This window comes from Platalea leucorodia (assembly GCF_965183815.1).
Source record: "Platalea leucorodia genome assembly, chromosome: 1".
NCBI lineage: Eukaryota > Metazoa > Chordata > Aves > Pelecaniformes > Threskiornithidae > Platalea > Platalea leucorodia.
In genome coordinates, this window is record NC_138823.1 from 119,288,573 (window position 1) to 119,308,983 (window position 20,411).

Genomic DNA, 20,411 nt, shown 5'->3' on the forward strand with positions numbered 1-20,411 from the left:
TTTCTATTTGGCTTTGAGTCTGAAAAATTGGACAAAATATTTCAAATCTCCCTAGAAGGTTCAGGAAATGTGTTCAGGCTTATATTTATATCTAGACTCAGATTTGGAAAAGCTTCTCATATTTTGGCTTCTTGGAAGTTACCTGAGTTATTACTGTCACTAGCATGAATAAATAAATATTTTGATTGCACAACCTTATCCACCCTTTTCAGGTTGAGTGTGCAAGTGTGTTAACTGCAACAGAGGAAAATAAATTTCTTTATAAACCCTGATACCTTCCTCTTATCAGTATAGTCTCAGAAAATTGTGAAAAATCACTGAAGCAATCATCAAGCATAAGAAAGGCATCATAAGAGTGATGCAGTTAGATATAGAAATAGGTTTTTAATGTGCATGTAAAATTAACTTTATACTTATGAAATTATACAAACAAAACCAACAAATAGATTTTACAACTTCCTGTGGGTTATCAAGTTGAAACTGAAAAGAGTAAAATTAATGCCACTAATAAAAGAAATACCATACAAAGGGAAATGTTCCTTGTTCTGAATATATAGAGGTTAGGTTGATAAAGCTCTATGCCGTTTCTAAAAGTCCTAGAATTTTAGACCTAACTAGGAACTCTTTCAGTTCAAATAACATGAGAGACGTTTTGAGCCAAGATTTTAGATTTGGCTTCCTGAAATTGATATTCTCTGCTAAGATATTTGGCTGGTTTTCCAGTATTTTAAATGTTGAACTTCAAGGGATTGAGAGAGTATTGCTTTTGTTTTACTACATTTTTGGAAGGGAATAGTCGTCTTCTAACCTTGCAAGAAGAAAACTAGATTTTTTTTTTTCCTTTGTGTTATTTTTACAGGAACACCAAGACAGTGTACTTGGGAATACAATGCAAACTGTAATTGCCTTACTGAATAACATGGTTGCTAATAAAAGCACAAACATGATGTTACTCTTCGAAGAAGGTATGTTGTCTTTATCTTTAGTTATTCTCTGCACTATAGATGTTTCCCAGTCTGTTGTAATATCTGGTGCTGTGTGAAACTGTTGACTCGTATGTATTTATACTCTACTAGTGGTTGTTGGATAATCGCATTGTAAGTGACTGGTATTCCTCATCACTTCATCTACCTCCCTTACTGACTTAATTATAAATTTAACTTTTTGAAAGCTGTTCCTCCAAGACAATGTGGTTACAAATGAATTACTTAGACTGAAAGTTACATTATCCCCGAGGAGAATGGCTTTGGATTGGAGTGGGCTAGAGCTCTGACCATAACAGTGCCAAGTGCAGGCAGAGAACTTGTGCGAGTTCTTCCTTTTCTCACTGCTCAAACCTGTGGAAGGATAAGTTGTACAATATTTCTGCACTCTTTAAAAACACTAGCTTCTGTTCCAGTCCAGTGATGTAGACTAATGTCTACATCATAGTCAGTCAAACTGACTATGAAGTCTTAGTCTACAAACCATTCCATGTCTTCATTTCACTGTGTTTTGTTATCGGAGCTCCTTTTATTTAGAAATTGGTTCTGGTTTACAAAATGAAGAGAAAGTTTCTGCTCTGGGAAATCCATATAAATTTTAAAACTTGTTTAGAAATATACACATCGATAGCATTACTTTTGTTTATCATTAATGAACAAGTGACATCCAGAAATACAGATCTACACTACAGTTTGTACTGTTTATATAGAATAAATCAAAGACCTAGACTACTGGCATAGCAGTATATAACATACTCCAGAAGGAAAAGGAAGAAATTTGCATAGAGAGACAGTGAAGAGGGAGCTATGTCTCTTGTGAAGCCAAGAATTGAGAGAAAACCTTTTAAAAGTCTCTAGGAAAAGACTGGGTGGGTTGTGAGGAGGAAACTTCAGTGTAGCTTTTCTATAGTCATCGCATCAGAGAAGGAGCCAGATAAGACATAGTATGATTAAAGGTTTCAATATAAACACTGATGGTGATGAGCAAATTTGAAGAATTGGATCTGCCTTAGATATGCGATAAAAAAAAAATGAGAACACATACCAGCCTAAAACTCCATCAAGATTGGCAGTAGTGGTCATGCCCTCGTTTTTGTAATTACCTTAGCAGTTAAAGCACTCACTCAGAAAGTGGGAAAGCTGAATTCCTGGTCCTTCTTACACTGAAGGGATTGAATGGACAATGGCATCATTCAGGAGACGAACTGGAACTTGACATTGTAGCTAATAACATGCTCCTCTCCTCTGTTTCAAACAGATGCACTCTGAAGTTAGTAGTATGAGAACAGGGCCAGAAAAAAAGAAAGAAGAGGAAAATATGACTGAATTGGAGAGGGATGGTTCATAGGATTCTGACTCTCTGATTATTTCTCAGCAAACTGCCTATCACACTTAGAATTCTTTGGGGTTTCTTGGGGTTTAGATGTATGTGCTGCTTTTACTATCCTTGGGCACGTCTGCTCTGTGTTCAGGCAAAATCCTAAGCTAGCACTGACCTGAGCTGCAACAGGATAACTTATTAAAACTGCACAATGATATATGAAGAAGTTAGCTCAAGTCCCACAAGCACTGTAACCACATAATTGGCATGCCTTACTCGAGGTAATATGCTCTGCATTTCTGCATGGCAAATTAGGTGCAAAACTATTTAACAACGTGGCAACACTGCATCCATTCTCTAAATATCTCCTCTTTATTGTCTCACAGAGCAAACTCTCATGTACTTTTTATGCTGCTGGTAGTATATCAGTGCTCTTTCACTTCTCATCTGCTCCAAAAATAAAATGCGTCTCTTCTATCATGCTAGTTTCCAAATTAAGAAAGTGTGATAGAAACATTATTGAAGACTTTTATCTTTTTCTCCTGCTATGTCATAAATGACTCCAGTAATATTTTCAGACTATTAGTGATTGGATAACACTAACTTGAGCTCACTGAACTTCAGCATCCTGACTAGGAAAACCACCACAGCAGCCAAAAATAATTTATCTCAGGTAAAATGTGCCCATCTTCTCTCATCCCTTTTCCCCATTGGCTAATCTTCAGAGTACTGAAAACCTGGATTTTGGCCAGTGCTTTATTGATTAAGAGCCTAATTGTCGAGTAAAGAACTTCTGAAATTTGGTTTGCAGGAATGTTATGAAGGTATTGATCTTGTAATTGTAGACTGTAAGATTTTCTTTGAATGAAAAAGGGAGAGAAGGAGGATCTGGGGAACTACAGGCCTGTTAGCTTGACTTTGGTGCCAGGGAAAGTTATGGAGCAGATCATCCTGAGTGCCATCATGCAGCACATACGGGACAACCAGGGGATCGGGCCCAGTCAGCATGGGTTTGTGAAAGGCAGGTCCTGCTTAACTAACCTGATCTCCTTCTGTGACAAGGTGACCGGCTTAGTGGATGAGGGAAAGGCTGTGGATGTTGTCTACCTGGACTTTAGTAAAGCCTTTGACACCCTTTCCCACAACATTCTCCTGGAGAAACTGACTGCTTATGGCTTGGACAGGCATATTCTTTGCTGGGTAAAAAACTGGCTGGATGGCTGGGCCCAAAGAGTTGTGGTGAATGGAGTTAAATCCAGTTGGCAGCCAGTCACAAGTGGTGTTCCCCAGGGCTCAGTACTGGGGCCAGTTCTGTTTAATATCTTTATCAACGATCTGGACGAGGGGATTGAGTGCACCCTCAGTAAGTTTGCAAATGACACCAAGTTGGGTGGGAGTGTTGATCTGCTGGAGGGTAGGAAGGCCCTGCAGAGGGACCTGGACAGGCTGGATCGATGGGCAGAGGCCAACTGTGTGAGGTTCAAGAAGGCTCAGTGCTGAGTCCTGCACTTGGGTCACAACAACCCCATGCAACGCTGCAGGCTTGGGGAAGAGTGGCTGGAGAGCTGCCCAGAGGAAAAGGACCTGGGGGTGCTGGTCGACAACCAGCTAAATATGAGCCAGCAGTGTGCCCAGGTGGCCAAGAAGGCCAATGGCATCCTGGCTTGTATGAGAAACAGTGTGGCCAGCAGGCCTAGGGAAGTGATCGTCCCCCTGTACTCGGCCCTGGTGAGGCCGCACCTCGAGTACTGTGTTCAGCTTTGGGCCCCTCACTACAAGAAGGACATTGAGGTGCTGGAGCATGTCCAAAGAAGGGCAACGAGGCTGGTGAAGGGTCTAGAGCACAAGTCTTATTGAGGAGTGGCTGAGGGAGCTGGGGTTGTTTAGTCTGGAGGAGGCTGAGGCGAGACCTTATCACTCTCTACAGCTACCTGAAAGGAGGTTGTAGCGAGGTGGGGGTTGGTCTCTTCTCCCAAGTAACAAGTGATAGGATGAGAGGAAATTGCCTCAAGTTGCGCCAGGGAAGGTTTAGATTGAATATTAGGAAAAATTTCTTCACCGAAAGGGTTGTCAAGCATTGGAACAGGCTGCCCAGGGAAGTGGTTGAGTCCCCATCCCTGGAGGTATTTAAAAGCCGTGTAGACGTGGTGCTCGAGGACATGGTTTAGTGGTGGGCTTGGCAGTGTTAGGTTAACAGTTGGACTTGATGATCTTAAAAGTCTTTTCCAACCTAAATGGTTGGTATGATTCTATGAAAAGTGATTCCATACAAACTGGAGGGCTTTTTATCCTTTTCATTACCAATGGTAAATATATAGTTCAGGAAAATACCTTAAACGTCCTCTGCCACTATCTTTGATATTCAGCTTGTCCTTTTTGAATGATTTTTGTGTGATGGAGAAGAACATGATCTAGTAAAATGGAAGCTAAGCTGCCTCTTGCAGAAGAGGATTCGGGAGTCCAAACAGAAAAGTTGAACATGAGTCAGCAGTGTGCCCTTGCAGCAATAAAGGCAAAAGAGGGCTGCAATAAGAAAGAATAACTGGAAGGTTGAGGAAAGTGATTATTATCCTCTATTAGGCACTCGTGAGATTTCATCTAGAATACAGTGTCCAGTTTTCAGCTCCAAACCATAAGAAAGACATTGACAGACAGGAGCAAGTCCAGAGGAGGGCAGCCAAGATGTTTAGGAGGGTAGACCACACAATGTGTATATTTCCAGCATCTGATTGTACTATTACATGAATTTATTCCTTCCCAAGTGCAGAACTTTGTATTTGCCTTTGTTAAACTTTAAGAGGTTTCTGGCAGCCCATTTTTTTGAGCTTTTCAGCTTCTTGAGCTTTTTCTGAATGTTAGCTCAGCCCTTCATCACATCAACCGATTGCCTCATTTCAGTCATCTGCAAACTTGCTGAAGGTGCATGTTATTCCATCCTATTAACATGCTATGTCCATGCTGTTAATGAAGGCATTCAATATTCATGAGCTATTCTGCTATCTTAAAAAAAATAAACGCTGAAGACAGAGTATTATGGGTCATCAATTTCCCTTATTTCCCCATTACAGTGTGATAATTAATTCATGTATATGTGGAGCTTTAGAAATTAAAAACCCTAAATACTTGCTAAACATTATAAGGAACTCAGGGGGTCAGTCCTGTCAAGTATTTTTGTTTCCAAGAGTCCAGATGTTAGCAATGAGGATTTCTTTCTGATTCTGTGTATGCCTTTCTTCAGCTGCCAAGAAGCAGTATTTTTGCAGACAGATCATTCAGAGACCCTCGTCACTGTTTCCTTTTGTGCCTGTTAGCCTTCAGAACTCTCTCCTGCTCAAAGGAGTTGTATTAGGTGATAGAGATTTTTTTTTTTAATGGGTTGCAGTTTACATGTTGAACTTTCCCCTTTCTCAAGGAAATCTTGCATGATGGCACTTGCTTCATTACTACTTCTGTGATTTCATATTAATAACAATGATATGGTTGTGCATTTCAGCAACTTGCATACAGGGTGGATTGCCTAGCATTAATTTCTCTCTCCCCTGAACTGTGTCCTTTTGTGTGACAATACATCAGACACGTAATGATAACCACTTGTAATGTTTAAAGGTGAAATGGAGAATAACATATGCAACTGAAGTCGCAGAGGGAATTTAAAATGGCCTGTACTTGTGTTATCAGCTATTAAACGTTTGTTCTGTTAACATTAATGACAATTTCCACTTAATAATCAGAGGGGAATAATATGATTCCATTTAATTACTGAGACTGGAATTCAGTAAGGAGACTGGGATTAATATAGGGTCTCTTGTGAATAGTTAAGGTGAGATGCTAAAAAGCCAAGACAGTAGTGGTCATTTTTAACATGGTCGTCTAAGAATGTGACACTTACCCTCTTTCCCTCTGTCTTGGCTCCTGTCTGCCAGTCTCTTTCTTTCCTCCCTTTCCCCATCTTTTGAAATCATTGGACAATTTAAAGTTAACTTGAGAGAGCATAGAGGTCCAAATATACAAAGTATGTATTCATTCTATAATAATCAATATCTGAGGAAAGGAGAGAGACCCAACTTAGGGCCATATCTTAGGGAAAGGCAATAGTATGGACTTATCAATTAAATGTCCTGGCTAATGTACAGCAAACGGAGTAGTGTGACACATGACATGCACAAAATATATATATATATATATATATGTATGTATTTACACATTTACAGAAAGAAAGGAATTTCAATACCTAAAATTTCCAAATTACAAAATTTTTAAAAACATTAAGTTTGCAACCTATTATCTTGGACCATCCCTATGGAAATTAGGTTGCAAAAAGCCAAAAGATGTCATTTCACCTTCAGGTAGGAAGTAAAGAATGTAAATGTGAGAGGAGCATCATTCTTGAACAATTTGCCTTCTTTTATCATAAAGTTATGACATGATCAAAGTGGAGCTAACTGGTCTGAGTTTATATCCTGGATTATAATAGTTCTTACTGATGGAGGTGAAACCTTCTCATCTGTGAATTCTATTTCCATTAGCATTTATTAAATTAAATTATAAAGCGTAAAACTTATACTCTTATACAGTATCCTGAGGTCTACTAGTAGGCTTGTAAAAATCTATTAATTAGTATATCCCCCTGGTCTTTTCTGTATTCACTTCCTGTTTGCTTTTTAGGATATCTGCAGTCTTCTGTTTTAGGTTTGTAACCACTGACTTCAACAGTGTGTTGGTCAGTGCCAACATGTAATGATCCCACAGGATTAGTCAGTGCATGGGAGCAACTCCCACTATAGCACATGCTTATAGTTGGGTGACGTAGGACGAGGCAGTGCCGAGGTTTTGGAAACAGGGAAAGGGAGTCATCAGACAAGAATGGTGACTTATTACCATGGAGGTAGGCAGGGATATAGGATGCAAATCTGTAGGAAATGGGGTATTGTTAGTTCTACTGGACATGAAACAACCAGCTCTGTATTACTTTGCGCTTGTCATGTTAAAAGGGTTACCATTTGTCAACTATAAAATGAACACCCCGTTCTAGATGCTAGAATCATCAGCTCTTAAGCAGGTGTCACAGGAGTACAGTATTTGACCATCCGTTTCTATAGATGTTAGGGCAGTCCACTGAAAAGACATATTGTCTGTATTAGACATGTTGTGTCTATTGACAGGCATTGACATAATGACAAATCTAGGCATAAGATGAACCACAAAGTCAGGTTTGGCTGCTTGATAAGTGAGTGGTGTTAATGTGCAAGTCTGCTTAATTATGTGGAAAGTGATGACTAATAAATAGCCAAGTGTATCACAGGACTTAATGTATTAGGTCAGTACTCTAGTACAACTCACAAATATATAAACTCTTTATTTTGCCTCAATTCAGTTTTTTTGTCACCTTTTTTTCTTTTCTTGTTGTGTTTCTGGGTTTGTTTTACAGATAGTTTGCACAAATTAAAAATAGAAAATGTTAAATCATCTCAATTGTCTGGAGTTAGTAGTGCTTTCAGACTTTGAGTCCTGTTTGTCCCTGGGTCATATTCAAAGGCAAGGAAATTCTTCATTCTAACTGTCGCATCATGTGCATTTTGCTTATAGGAGGGGTTTGGACATAGAATATTAGTGTAGAGAAATGTGTTTCAAAGGCTTTAGCTGCTTCATCAGGATCCTTATTCTGAAGAACTGAATAAAGCAGGTTGTTAGAAAATAAATCTTATAGGCTGCAGTGGATAACTTCTGATAGTCTGTCTGCAGCTATTTATTCCTAATAATGCCTCAAATTTATTACGTCTATATAAGCAACTATTTTAAGAATGTATAAAAAGTAATTCCAAGTAATTCTGTCTTTAGGAAAGGTTTCCACTGTGATTCAAAGCTGATTTAGTAAATTGTTTGCAGCCTAATGTTACTTACTAATGAGTTTACATTTTTAGCTTTTTTGGAATCTCATTATGCTCCATAAATAGTTTAGAAAACTTCTTTCATGATGGTCTTATAAGGAGATGATGTGTATATATAAAGTTTAATCCAGTCATGTTGAATTGAATGACCTTTTCCAGACTCTACTGCTATCATACTGTGTTTGGCTACTATCCTGAAGTAACCACCACTAGCAGTGTAAGCAGAGATGTGTGTCTGGATGCTTGAAAACAGTTTCCGTTACATGGTACAGCAAATCTTAAACTTTATTCTTTATGTGTTAATGCTATTGAATCTCGGGAACTAAACTAAAAGTGAAATCATGGGTTTTAACACTTAGAACAATAAAAGTAGTTTTCAAATTCTTCTTTAAAAATGCAACAGCTGTTAGTAGTACATGGTACTTCAAGCAGTTTGTGTGAAAACTGAAGTTCCTAAGGAAGAGCCTTTAGTGGAAATGTAGAATGTCAGCTACAGCAGTTGTTTTATATCCATTATTATAGTAAGAAAGCATGGTAGGTGCTTAAAGCAGGGACAATTAGTAAAAAGGAAGAGATCTGCAATAAACTTTGTAGTCAGATCATCATAATTCATTTGCACCTCATGAAAGAAAGATCAACCTTCATGGGTGAGGTATCCTTATTCATCTTGTGGTCCACTGCTTTGACTTTTAGTCAAGTGTCAAGAGATTAATTAGATTTCAAATGTCTTTGTGTGTCATATTGTTAAAGTCTGTTAAGCATTGCATATCCAAAAAGTAGCACTCATGAGACCAACATCCAACTTTAACCTTTTTCTTAAAAAAAAAAAAAAAAAGTGTATCAGTCTTTTACATACACAGATCTTTAACATAATGATAGGTAAATCACAATGAATTCAGAGCTCTCTAGATAGACCCCAAAGGTTTCTAACTTACCTAGATCTTTGGAGGATATTCTATCTTTCACTTCCTCACAGATAATTGTATTTCAGCTTCAGTCTCCAAAAGATACTTGATTATGCTGCCCGTAGCACACTTTTTAAGAACAGCTTCTAGCTTCCTAGCCAGCTCGCTCTCCTCTGCTAAATCGTCAGTGGTCATGAAATTAGGCAGTCAAGCCCACTAACTTGGCAACTCAGATCTTCCTCCCGGTCGCACCCACCTATGCAGTAGTCTGAACTACTGTACAGCACTGGGAAGGCGTTGATGTGACATTGCATGGGACTTTGATTTTAGGAATACAAGTGAGTTGTTGGAGCAGCTGGCTTCAAAGTTGCAGAATTTTCTTCCAACATGGGAGAAACTAACTCTAAGACAGTGATCAAGAAGAGGACCATGGATTAGTCATGCAGGAGAAGTCTACTTGCGAGGGAAAGGCAGTGGTTATAAAATCCTATAAAATACATTACTTAAACTAATATGACCTTAAAAAAAACAAACCAAAACAAAAACACAATCTGCGAAGAAATCAGGCACACATTCAGACTGGTTCTGAAGCCATTTGCTCATTCCTTAGTAGCTCCTATTTATTCCTAGGAGGCAGGAGTTTTCTGCAAAACTTTTACAGGATACAATATAGGAATATTTGTTCAGTGACTGAAGACAGAAAATGTGTTGTTTCATTACAGTCCTTTATACCTGCTTCTTGTACATCATCCTAGGCAAATATAAAGCTTAGTTCATATGCAACATATTGTCATTCTGGATTCAAAGACTGGCAGGGAGAATCAGTTAGGGAAATCAATATGAGTGTAAACCTAAAAACAATTTTTCTGTATTTGATCAATGTTTAGAAACAAAATGCTTTCAGTTAAATAAGTGTAAAGTAAGAAATTATTTTAAAATACAGAAAGTAAATGCAGACAGACTTGCATCATCCTGTCTGAGTAGTTGCAGATGTTGCTTCTGTATCATTTGGATGCAACAGGGAAAGTCCCTTGGTTAGGAGGCGTACATCTTACAGCCTCTGCTGTGTGGGACGTAAGCCTTTCACAGCTCCCTGCCAGTACTGTAGTAGTTAGTTCAGCTCTTGAGCACAGAGATGTCTCTATGAACATCTAAAGATAGCAGTCGTGTGTCACTACGTTCATTTGAGTTACAGCTTATATGAGAAGTCAGTGGTGGTTGAGCCTGAAGAAGTCTCTTCTATGATGTTATGAAGTTCAGAATGTTTTTTAACAGTATTAAGACATGTTTTTCTGACCCAAAATGCCAGTCACTCAGGTGGAAGAGTATAACATCACATGGGTAAACTTAGAAGTCTGGTATCACAAAAGATAAGTGGGAATCATGTCAAAATAGCATGGTAGTAGTGAAGTCTTTGAGGAAAAAATAACCTGTGTCATCCTGTGATATTCAACAATACAGCCATCTGAAAAGGATGAAAATAGAAACGGTAATTGCTGTGAGAAACAGTTATGCCATTCAAGTAGAACGAAGCCTGTTGTTGTTGAGAGCTGTACCCATAAGGCGCAAAATGTCACAGCACGCTTGCTAAGACTTCAAAGGATAAAATAAGTTAATAAAGGCTCAACAGGTTGTTACATCTTGCCTCGCTAGTGCTGTGCTGTGAAAGAGGACAGGCCTTTTCCATGGCTGGAGTAGGATTCCTGATACTATCCCTGTGGCCAGTCAAGCAGATCATCTTGCAGCATAGCTGCCTGATTAAACTACCCAAGATGTCTTATTTTAACACCTAATTGATGGAAGAGAAAGGAGTAATAACAAAAAATGTTCAAAATCTTTTAATTCTATGATATTCTAGTCTGAGAGGCCCTATGCAGAAATCTGGTGATATAACTGATCCGCTTAGTTTAATGCTGGGGAGTCAGTTCAATAAATATAGCAATTTCAAAACTTAGACTGTCTTTATATTTCTATTATGCCAACCATAATAGACATTTTTTATGCCTATCCAATTCCCAGACAAAACTAAGACGTAAGGTTTTGGCTGAGCAATTACACCGACTGATGATGTTTGGAAGGAGAAAACTCATTTGAAAAACGAAAATTTTTATGTTAAACTGTAAGGCATTGATTTTGTATCTGAGGATGTGGATATCTGAAGGTTACCTGATGACGAACTCAGGACTGGGAAAAAGGAAGAAATCTGCAAAGTCTCGTGCTCTTTTTCACCCACTTATCCAGGGTTTTGCTCCCCTCTAGAGATTGTTGTCTTTGCATTCATTCTAGGTGCTGCTTTTCCTGCAGCCTAATTTAAGCGTTATCATTAGACATTATGCTAGTACTCACCTGAAGTGCAGTCCAAATCATATGTTAGGACTAGTGGATTTGCTCAGTTTGAGAGAAAATGAATAACTAGGTAAAAGTGTAGCTGTCATATTAGCTACGAGTTAACTGTTGATGACACAAACTATTTAAGTTATTACAGATAATAAATTAAAATCTAGTTATGATTATGTCCCTGTGTAGCTTGTCAGATGTAATTAGTAAGCTGAAAGATGATATTAAGGGATGAAATTAAAAATGTAACTATATATTTGAAAAGAGACCCAGTTTGAATACAGTTACTATGCCATAGGTTGTAGAGCTTTTATATATTTTCTATTCTAGCTGTTAGAACAGACTCAGTATGAAAGCAATGTATCACTGCCAATTTGAGTGTAAGTGTAAAGTTGCAAAGGTACAAAGTACTGTACGCAAAATTAAACTACATCAATCATCACTCTGTCTTAGAGGTAATGGTCTTCTTCAGATGCACTTATTTGAGCCTACTAAAAGAAGTTCATTTTGTCAATTGCTAAAAACAAGCACCAGTTTTGGCAGGACCAGATCTATGTAGTGGACAGATAAATGAAATCTGAGGTTTTTCACTGCTTTAAAGAATGCTTTGGGTTTTTGTTTTGTTTTAGACATTTTCAATAGTTGTTGTAGCTCCCAGACAGCCAGATATTTTCCTCTTCAAAGTTATTTTCAGGAAAATTGTGGTCTGAACAGATGTGTTAATCTCACAAAATAATCTGTTTAACACTTTGTGGACAATGAAACTTTAAAATAATTTTCTCGTTAAAGCAGAAAGGGTATTAAATCATAATGGAGAAACTGGAGCTATTTACATTTTTAAAGCCTTTTGAAAGTCCCAATTTGTACACAAATATGAAATAGTAGTCTATATTACCTAAAATTTTTCCTGTGATGTTTGTGTTTTTCCACCTTATTTTTTTTTCTATTTTTCAAATTTTACCTAAAATACAACATTTATTTGTAGTCTTCATAGTTTGATGTTTTCTTTTGCTATTCAGGATCTAATTTTTTAATGTTGTTTAGCTTAGTTTTTCCAAATACTGTACGTTATATTTTTATGTGCATTTCGCATTTAAGAATTCATTTCTATAGGTAAATTTCTTTTGGACTCTAAAGCCATAGATCCATGTCTACACATGGATTTTCCAGCATCTTAAGGCAGGATATATTCAGGTTAATGTTTGTGTTCTTATTAAAGTTATTCAGGCAAGTTACCACTCCTTAACTAGTAGGTTTTTCCTACAGCATTTGGTCAATGCCTTGTAGATTTGATATGGTAACTAATTATGTGTATATTTGTATCCAGGAGTATTTACATTTTGCAGCAATGTACCTGCACAGTCAGTTTTTGTAAGTCAGCTGGTGGGGGAACCTGATTGAGGTGCAGCTGAAACCTCCAGCTGAGGAACAGTGGTTATTTAATCTACTCTGACAAAAATGTTGATGCTCATCTGATGATACCATTTGATTTTTTTTAAAAAATATATTTCATAAATGTGGTACAAACTTGTCTATCCACTCTTTTTAAAAAAATACTATTTTGTCTCATTTTAGCTTAAGCTTTTTTCTAATTGGACCAAGATTATATTTATGTAAGAAGGGTTTATGAAGACAAGTGTGTCAGCAAAGACCTGTGCTCAAGCGCATGTGGTGGATTTCAGATCAGTCTAACTTTTCATTTAAAGAGGCCCTAACTTGATAAACGTTGGGGTTTTTTTATTTCATAAATAGGATTTAAAGGTTTCCATAGATGTCTCCACATTGTTAGAAGGTATTGCATCAGCTAGGTGTTCCTTCTTTTTGGTTGAGCAAAAAGATATGTGCTTCCCTTTGAATTTTTAAGATGAATAGAGGAAGAAATAGGATATCTTTATAAAGTCTAAAGCTCTTGTCTGTCTTTTAGGAGACTGTAAAAACTGGGAAGATTCTCCCCCCCGCCCCAGCCCCTTACCACCCACCTTTTGAAAAGATAAGGAAAAGGAGGGTAGAAACTTCTTGTTCACTTGCATCCATTTAGTTTAAACTTGTCTTATCTTTCCTGAGGGCCATTCTTTGCTTATCATATTGCAGGTTGCTACTCAAAAACCTCTCACCTCTATTCCTGTGAGACTTGGCAAAAATCCGCTAAGTGTTAATGGATTTATTCACACTTTTAAAAGATCGTATTTCCTAGCTAACATGCCCAGATTGTGACATACAGCTTTTTAGCCAACAATACCGCTCGACAGTCTTTCCACTACGCATTTTTGCTGAATAAACGAGCTGTGTCCTTTTCAAACACAGACGGATATTGTATATTTTGATCCCACCACCCAACCCAGAATGACGTGAAGTGTGGGTTTATGCCATTATTTATCTTACAAGAAAAACACACTTGAACTGTTACTCACTATGCATTTTCTTCAGAAATTGCATCACATGTTGTTGAGTTCAGAGAACGTGTGGTTCAAACAGCAAGACAAGAAGATGAATTTAGCGGCAGTATTTTGTCCATACTGTGAGGAAAAGTCATAATCAAGGTAAGGAAAAGGCAGATACAATACCCAAAGGAACAGATTATAAAGGCAGATTTAGGGGTTTTGACAGAAGATAGGGAAAGAAAAGCATTGCTTACAAGATTTTGCCTGCCCGGGCTATGGGTCAGGCAGTCACTCAGACTGAGTCCGTGTATTACAGGATCAGCCTGAATACAGAGATACTCAGTCTGGACTGAGTGCAAGAACTGACTGGGGGCTCTGCCTAGCCCCCTGCAAGAAAACCTGTGTTCATGAAAGGTGTGCATACAGTCGTGCTTGTAACCAGCGACAGTAACACATCCAGAAGGCCATAAATGACCACTCTTGGCAATAACTTTCTAATTCAGTTCCATCAAGCTGGCCAGTGTGGGTGCTGCCTGTGAATGCCCAGTCTCCCAGGCTGAGCTGTGGCCCCCATCCCAGTTCAGTGCAGTATTCTGGCAGGCCAAGTTGGGCAAAATGTTTGACCTCTACTTCCTGTGAAATTGCTTGTCTTGAAAACTTAATTGTATACATCTCTCATTTCTGGTGTCTACTTGTTGCAGCTTCTCTCCAGTTCTTGCATAATTTGTTGACAGTCCAGTTTCACAGATCCTAATTCCTCCAGTCTTCCCATCAGAACTGTTTTTACTTGGCATAGATTCAGACTCGCTAGATCTAGACTTCACTTTTTGTAGCCTACTTCCAAAGTCCCTCTCCCTTAAAGCAGAATCTTCATTAAGCCTAGTCAGTTCTCTCTCTCTAAGAATGTTGATGAACAAAGGCAAAGGACAAGCCTGGTTCAAACAGAGCAGAGCCAGAGCCAAAATTTTGAGTAGATCTCAGCTATTTACAGGTAGCAACTGAATGTTGGTTCCATCTGGAAAAGTGGGCATTCCTGTACTGAAACTCATGGAGCATCCCTAAAGCCATTTGACATACTAGCTTTCTCTCTGAACCAGAAAAAGTGTTTCTTCACATAAACAGAGCAAAGCCCTATCAAATATGCCCTGATGCCACCATTCTGTAGGATATCTATTGCAATCCTGAATCCCAGATGGAAGCAGTGACCTGTGTTGGATCTGTTGCAGAGCATATTATTTTAGAAAATCCTGGGGATTATTTTTCATTGTTTCAAGCTACTGTTAAATTTTATCATCCTTGATGTTTGTCTCTTCACTTGAGATAACAGGGAGGAACAAAGGAACATGAGTCATTGCAATCTTCCCCTTTCCCCCCACCCCTGTTGTGTATCTTATCCAACAAAATATTGAACTTAATTTCTTTGCCTGAATTTTCTTTCTAGAATCAGTGCTCTGGGCATAAGCAGGCTGAAGGAGAAATGTAGATGCATAGTGGTAGTGCCCAAGGCACATATGCAGTAACACATGAAGCACACCCTGGGGCAGGATGGTGGAGGCTCCCTGTGTTGGAGCCAGTTATTCAAGTTACTGGGACCCCGTAGTACATTACTGCCTAATAAACACCTATGCCCATCAGAGCAGACACAGCAGAGAAAAGGAAAAGGTACTGTCACAGTTTAACCCCGGCTGGCAACTAAGCGCAACACAGCCGCTCGCTTATTCCCCCTGCCCCGGTGGGATGGGAGAAGAATGGAAGGGTAAAAGTGAGAAAGAAACTCGTGGGTCGAGATAAAACCAGTTTAATAATTAAAAAGAGATAATAAGAAGAATTTTTTTAAAAGTAAGGAAAAGAGGAAAAAGCAAACAAGCAAAGAGAGAGGAAAATAAAACTCAAGAAAGACAAGTGATGCAAATGGAAACAATTGCTTACCACCAACCAACCAACCAACCAACCAACCAATGCCCAGTCAGTCCGGGAGCAGCAGCCCCCCTGCCCTGTGCCAACTTTCCCTTCAGTGTTATTGCTGAGCATGATGTCATATGATATGGAATATCCCTTTGGCCAGCTGGGGTCAGCTGTCCCAGCTGTGTCCCCTCCCAACTTTCTGTGCACCTCTAGCCTACTTGCTGGTGGGGCAGCGTGACAAGTAGGAAAGGCCTTGATGATCTGTAAGCACTGCTCAGCAGTAACTAAAACATCAGTGTGTTATTAACACTATTTTCAGCACAAATCCAAAACATGAGCTACTATGAAGAAATTTAACTCTATCTCTGCCAAAACTAGTACAGGTACTAAAACAGGGCTTGCATACCAGGTTTCTTTTGCTGTTCTGTTGCATGTCTTCACAGGGCACCCACTTAACAAAAAAATCCTGGCTCTCTAAATCCTTCTTTTCTGTTCTGTGGTGGCTGTCTCTCTCACTGTAGTTGTATCAAGGTTCTTAACTTCTTTTTCATCTCTGAAAAAATTAGTTGCACTTGAGCAAAGCAGAATCCAGATTCTCAGTTAAAGCATCAGATCCGCAGCAGGATCCAGTTCAGCTTGTTGTTGGGGAAGGTGGTATAGTTCACTGGTTTTGTTTCAAAACTGAGTGGCTTGGGCCAAGATACCCTAGTAGACCAAACCATTCCATGCGATCCCCTTCCAATGCTTATGCAGAAGTTTTTGCAAGAGTCTGAGCCAATCTGTTACCATATACATAGGTTCCACTACTCCCAGCAACAGGTACCTGCATAGAAAATGTACAGGCTGTCCACAACCCAGTCTCAGTAGACCCATGCTCCTATTGTGTGGGTCCAGTTGAGATAGGGGAGACAGGGTATGGAACACAGTATTCAAACGCACAAAGGCTTTTAAAGTTCTTTCAGAGCCAGGGCTGCCTCTTGATTAAATAAGCTGAGCTGTAGCACCAGCTGTCTTAGCTCAGTGCAGTCGTTTGAAGCCAAGATAGTTGGGGTCAAGTAGCTGTGCTGAGAGAAAATGAAGGCTCTGTTGGTCTAGGTTGTACTAATGATGGTTAAGGCATTTTTGCTACAGCCTGAGGTGGCAGAATGATCACAGTGTGATGGGTTCCAGCTCAAAGATGCTGGTGATAAGGTTGAAAATCATGAATAGGTCAAAGTAGAACAAGCATCCATGCAAACAAAACAAGACATATGCCTAAGCCACTCTAATAAGAAGGATAACAACATCTGAGGTGAAAAGTCTGTGGTTAGATTTTAGAGATTTAATCAGATGTGGCGTTATTGGTATGGCCAGGTGACAGCAAATTAGAAAGAGAGTCTGCTGGTCAAAGTTATCCTAACGCTTATTCAGAAAAATGTTGACCTAGCAGAGTAGGTTTAAGGCTACGGAATTTAATCTGGTCATTGCTGCAAAACCAGATTTACTGTCATGTAACATCCTGACCTCTGTTTAAGCCCTTTGATCACGTAGGTGTAAATACACCAAGGCCACCTTGGACAGTTGAAATTACTAGTTGTCAGCTTTCATTTCTGTTGTAAACTTAATTGATGAATAGCGCAGGATGTTACAGGAAACTGTAGCACAGATTCAGTTTTGCTGTAATAAACAGCATCAAATTCCACTTAGTGGATACTCTAGACTTTGCTTTTGTGCTTTGGTCTGGTTTTAACAATTGTAAAAGGCTGTCACTTGAAAATCCAAGTATTTGTACTTTGTAAGTTTTCATATTATGGAAGACTGATGTAAATAGACCAAGAAGAGTAGGAATAAATATTTAATATCTTTTCTTACAGAGCATGACTTTTCAGTAAGGAAATGTATAGCGTTTTTACTCTTCTTCTTTGCTGAATATATGTGGTAACAGTAGTCAACTGTGTTTTATTTCTGCAATTCAAAACTATTTGAAAACTTCAGAGAATTTTCTGAAGCCAAGGTTCATTGGTCCTTATCACTGTCAGTCCAGGGACTCTTGAAGGCTTAGCTAGAGCAATTAGTGCTGGTAACATTGTTCAAAGCTGTTGAATGCTGTCAACTTGTGACAACAGTTTAGGGATGTATCTGCATTCTGAGGCTGTTCATATCTGGTCTGTACAGGTTTTGTCAAAAAGGCAGCTCTCAAAGCTTGAATGTGATCTCCCAAGGATTTTGGTAGAAGGGAAAGTTGATGCCAAAGCAGAAGCACGTTAAGATATTTGAAGCAGATAAACAGGGTTTAGTCTTGTGTGACAGGAAGTCTATTATTAAAATGGCAATCTCTTTTTAGAAGAATTTGTAGTTCTAACTTAAGCTCAGGATATAAATTCCCCCTGTAGTTTATCACATGGTAATTGTTGCAGGTTTGATCTTTCTAAGCAGCAGAAAAAGTCTTTATTGAATATTTACTGACTCTGAATCCTGCTGAATGCAAAGAATTCCTAATCTAACAAAAATAACAGATTTTAATCTAGTGAAGAACTTTTTGTTTAATTTTAGCCGTTAATTTGAGGACTTCATGCAGCCTTTGTTTTTCTAAAAAGCATACACTATATATTAATTCACAACATGCAAGCAGAAGTTTTTCCATGTAGCTGTGAAGCAACAACCACTAATATCTTAGGCTAGTTTTAGAGGTTTTAAAGACTGTTGCCTCTCAGAGTGAGGTGTCCTGTTAGATAGTCTTGTTCCTCATGCAGATCATTAAAACCTGCTCTTTGGAAAATCTTCTAAGTATCATCTAACTTCTGTTTGTCAAAACCAAGAGATTTTATTTTAGTTTACACCTTCTAAGGGAAGAAATAGGGTTTATCAGGATCTGACTTGAAATATAGCATGCCGTAGAATTACTATGCTTTATAAAATGGACTACTATCTCTAATGTATCTCTGACATATGGAGAAAAATATCTAGCTGAAAAGCTACTATAAAGTTGACTTAGCAGCAATAATAGTCAATCCAGACAATGTGATTTTATCTTATTACAGTCTTGGTTTATTTAATTTTTTTTTTTTTTTTTTTTTTGTGATGGAAGGTTGTGCTTGTAAGTACTGCACAACTGACATATTGAAAGACTGTATCAACAAAAATGCTTAAATCCATATGAAAAGAATGCAAGTTAGGTGTTTAATATATGAACAATTGGGGACAGAAATGTTTGAAACATGTACTCTGTGAAGCCACTGTATTACCTCTACCTCCATCCCTTCCCAGGTCTTCCAGCTAGAAGGGTCATTTGAGTGTGTGAATCTGCTTCAAGCAAAATCAGATGGGTTAATGCAGGCTGCCCGTTTGAACCGTTTAAAGCAGCCTAGCACAGCTTGTCAGAAGAGCCTTAGGAGCACTGGCATCCTCTCCCTGTCTCACGCACGCACGCTCACACGCGATTGTAGGGGTAATAACCTCCAACAACTGATCACTAGCAAACAGCTGGGAAAAACTAGTGTTTGCCATCAGCAAAGCTGTTTACAAAATGAATGTCTGTCAGGCGGCCTTAGCATTGTGCTCTGCTGTATTGTCAGTTACCTCTTGGGAGGATAGCACTCGATTTTACATGCATCAAGGGCCTTATGCTCCCCAATTAACAAAAAAAGCAGTCTATTTGTGATGTACATAACGTGCATTAATGACAGAACTGGCAGCACATCTTAGGACTCTGTTGGGTACTAAATTTCATCTCTGGAGAGCAAAAGTTAATTTGAATAAACAATTTGAAAAGAAATGTTTCTTTTATGTCCAGTCCCACAAGCTGCCTGATCTGAAGTTTGTGTGTGCATCTTCAATGGATCTTGCCTTTCAGTTATGTTTTTCTCTTATCTTTTTGTAGTAAATGTCCAATTCTTCTCAGCTACTTAGAACATAAGAAGCAGATAGCATTTCTAGAGAGTGTGATGCCAATGGCATGGTATCCAAACAAATCAAACCTGACTGCTGAAATGAGATGCTATTAATGTGTTACCAACACTGTGAATAGATCACCTGAACAACATTACACTCCATAGTTATGTAGTATTCACTCATATAAGTTTTTTATTTTGGTTTTCTGATAGAACTAGAAAGCATTTGGATGTTCTTATAATTATTTTTGGAAGAAAGTTGCCTTCTGATCCTTCATTCTATCCCTGTTGAACAAGTTTGTGCTCATGTTCAATGAGTTATACTCCTAGCAATGAGGACCATCTCAGTAAATCTTGTCTAGAACAAAATCCTCTGCCTTCAAATCTTTGATGTTATGTACCCACGTGTGCTGTGAACTTAGTTTCAAACAGCTTGGATAGCTTTTCTGACTTAATTATAGTATGGTTGAGTCAGTCTGACACAAAAACTTGAATTCACTTGATATTTTGTCACAGAAACCTTAACGAGATTCTAAGATGGGAAACTCTTTTTTTTTTTTTTTTTTTTTTTTTTTCCATTTTCAAAAGCAGTAGCAAATCAGGAACTCCCAAAGGATAAGTGATTATACTTTCAGAAATACTCATCTTCTGTGTATGTCATTCTAACCACATCTTTTCATACAGAACAACCACAGTCTTGCCTAGTTGGTCTAACTTGTTATATTTTACTGTTTTTATGTTGACCAGTCAAGCATATTCAACAGTATGTGATTTTATTATTCCTAAATTGTTCAAGTTGCATTTTTACTATCTTTTATTACA

The 20,411-nt window shown here is 38.4% G+C and overlaps 1 protein-coding gene across 1 annotated transcript in view; it reads left to right on the forward strand.

The window, feature by feature from the left end:
- The window catches only part of ULK4 (unc-51 like kinase 4), a gene marked incomplete at both ends in the record, with an annotated part of 244,522 nt that overhangs the window by 154,681 nt on the left and 69,430 nt on the right, over positions 1–20,411 (forward strand). The window contains one exon of the mRNA XM_082310398.1: positions 860–965. Coding sequence (XP_082166524.1) covers positions 860–965 — 106 coding nt within the window. The remainder of the gene's footprint in view (positions 1–859; positions 966–20,411) is intronic.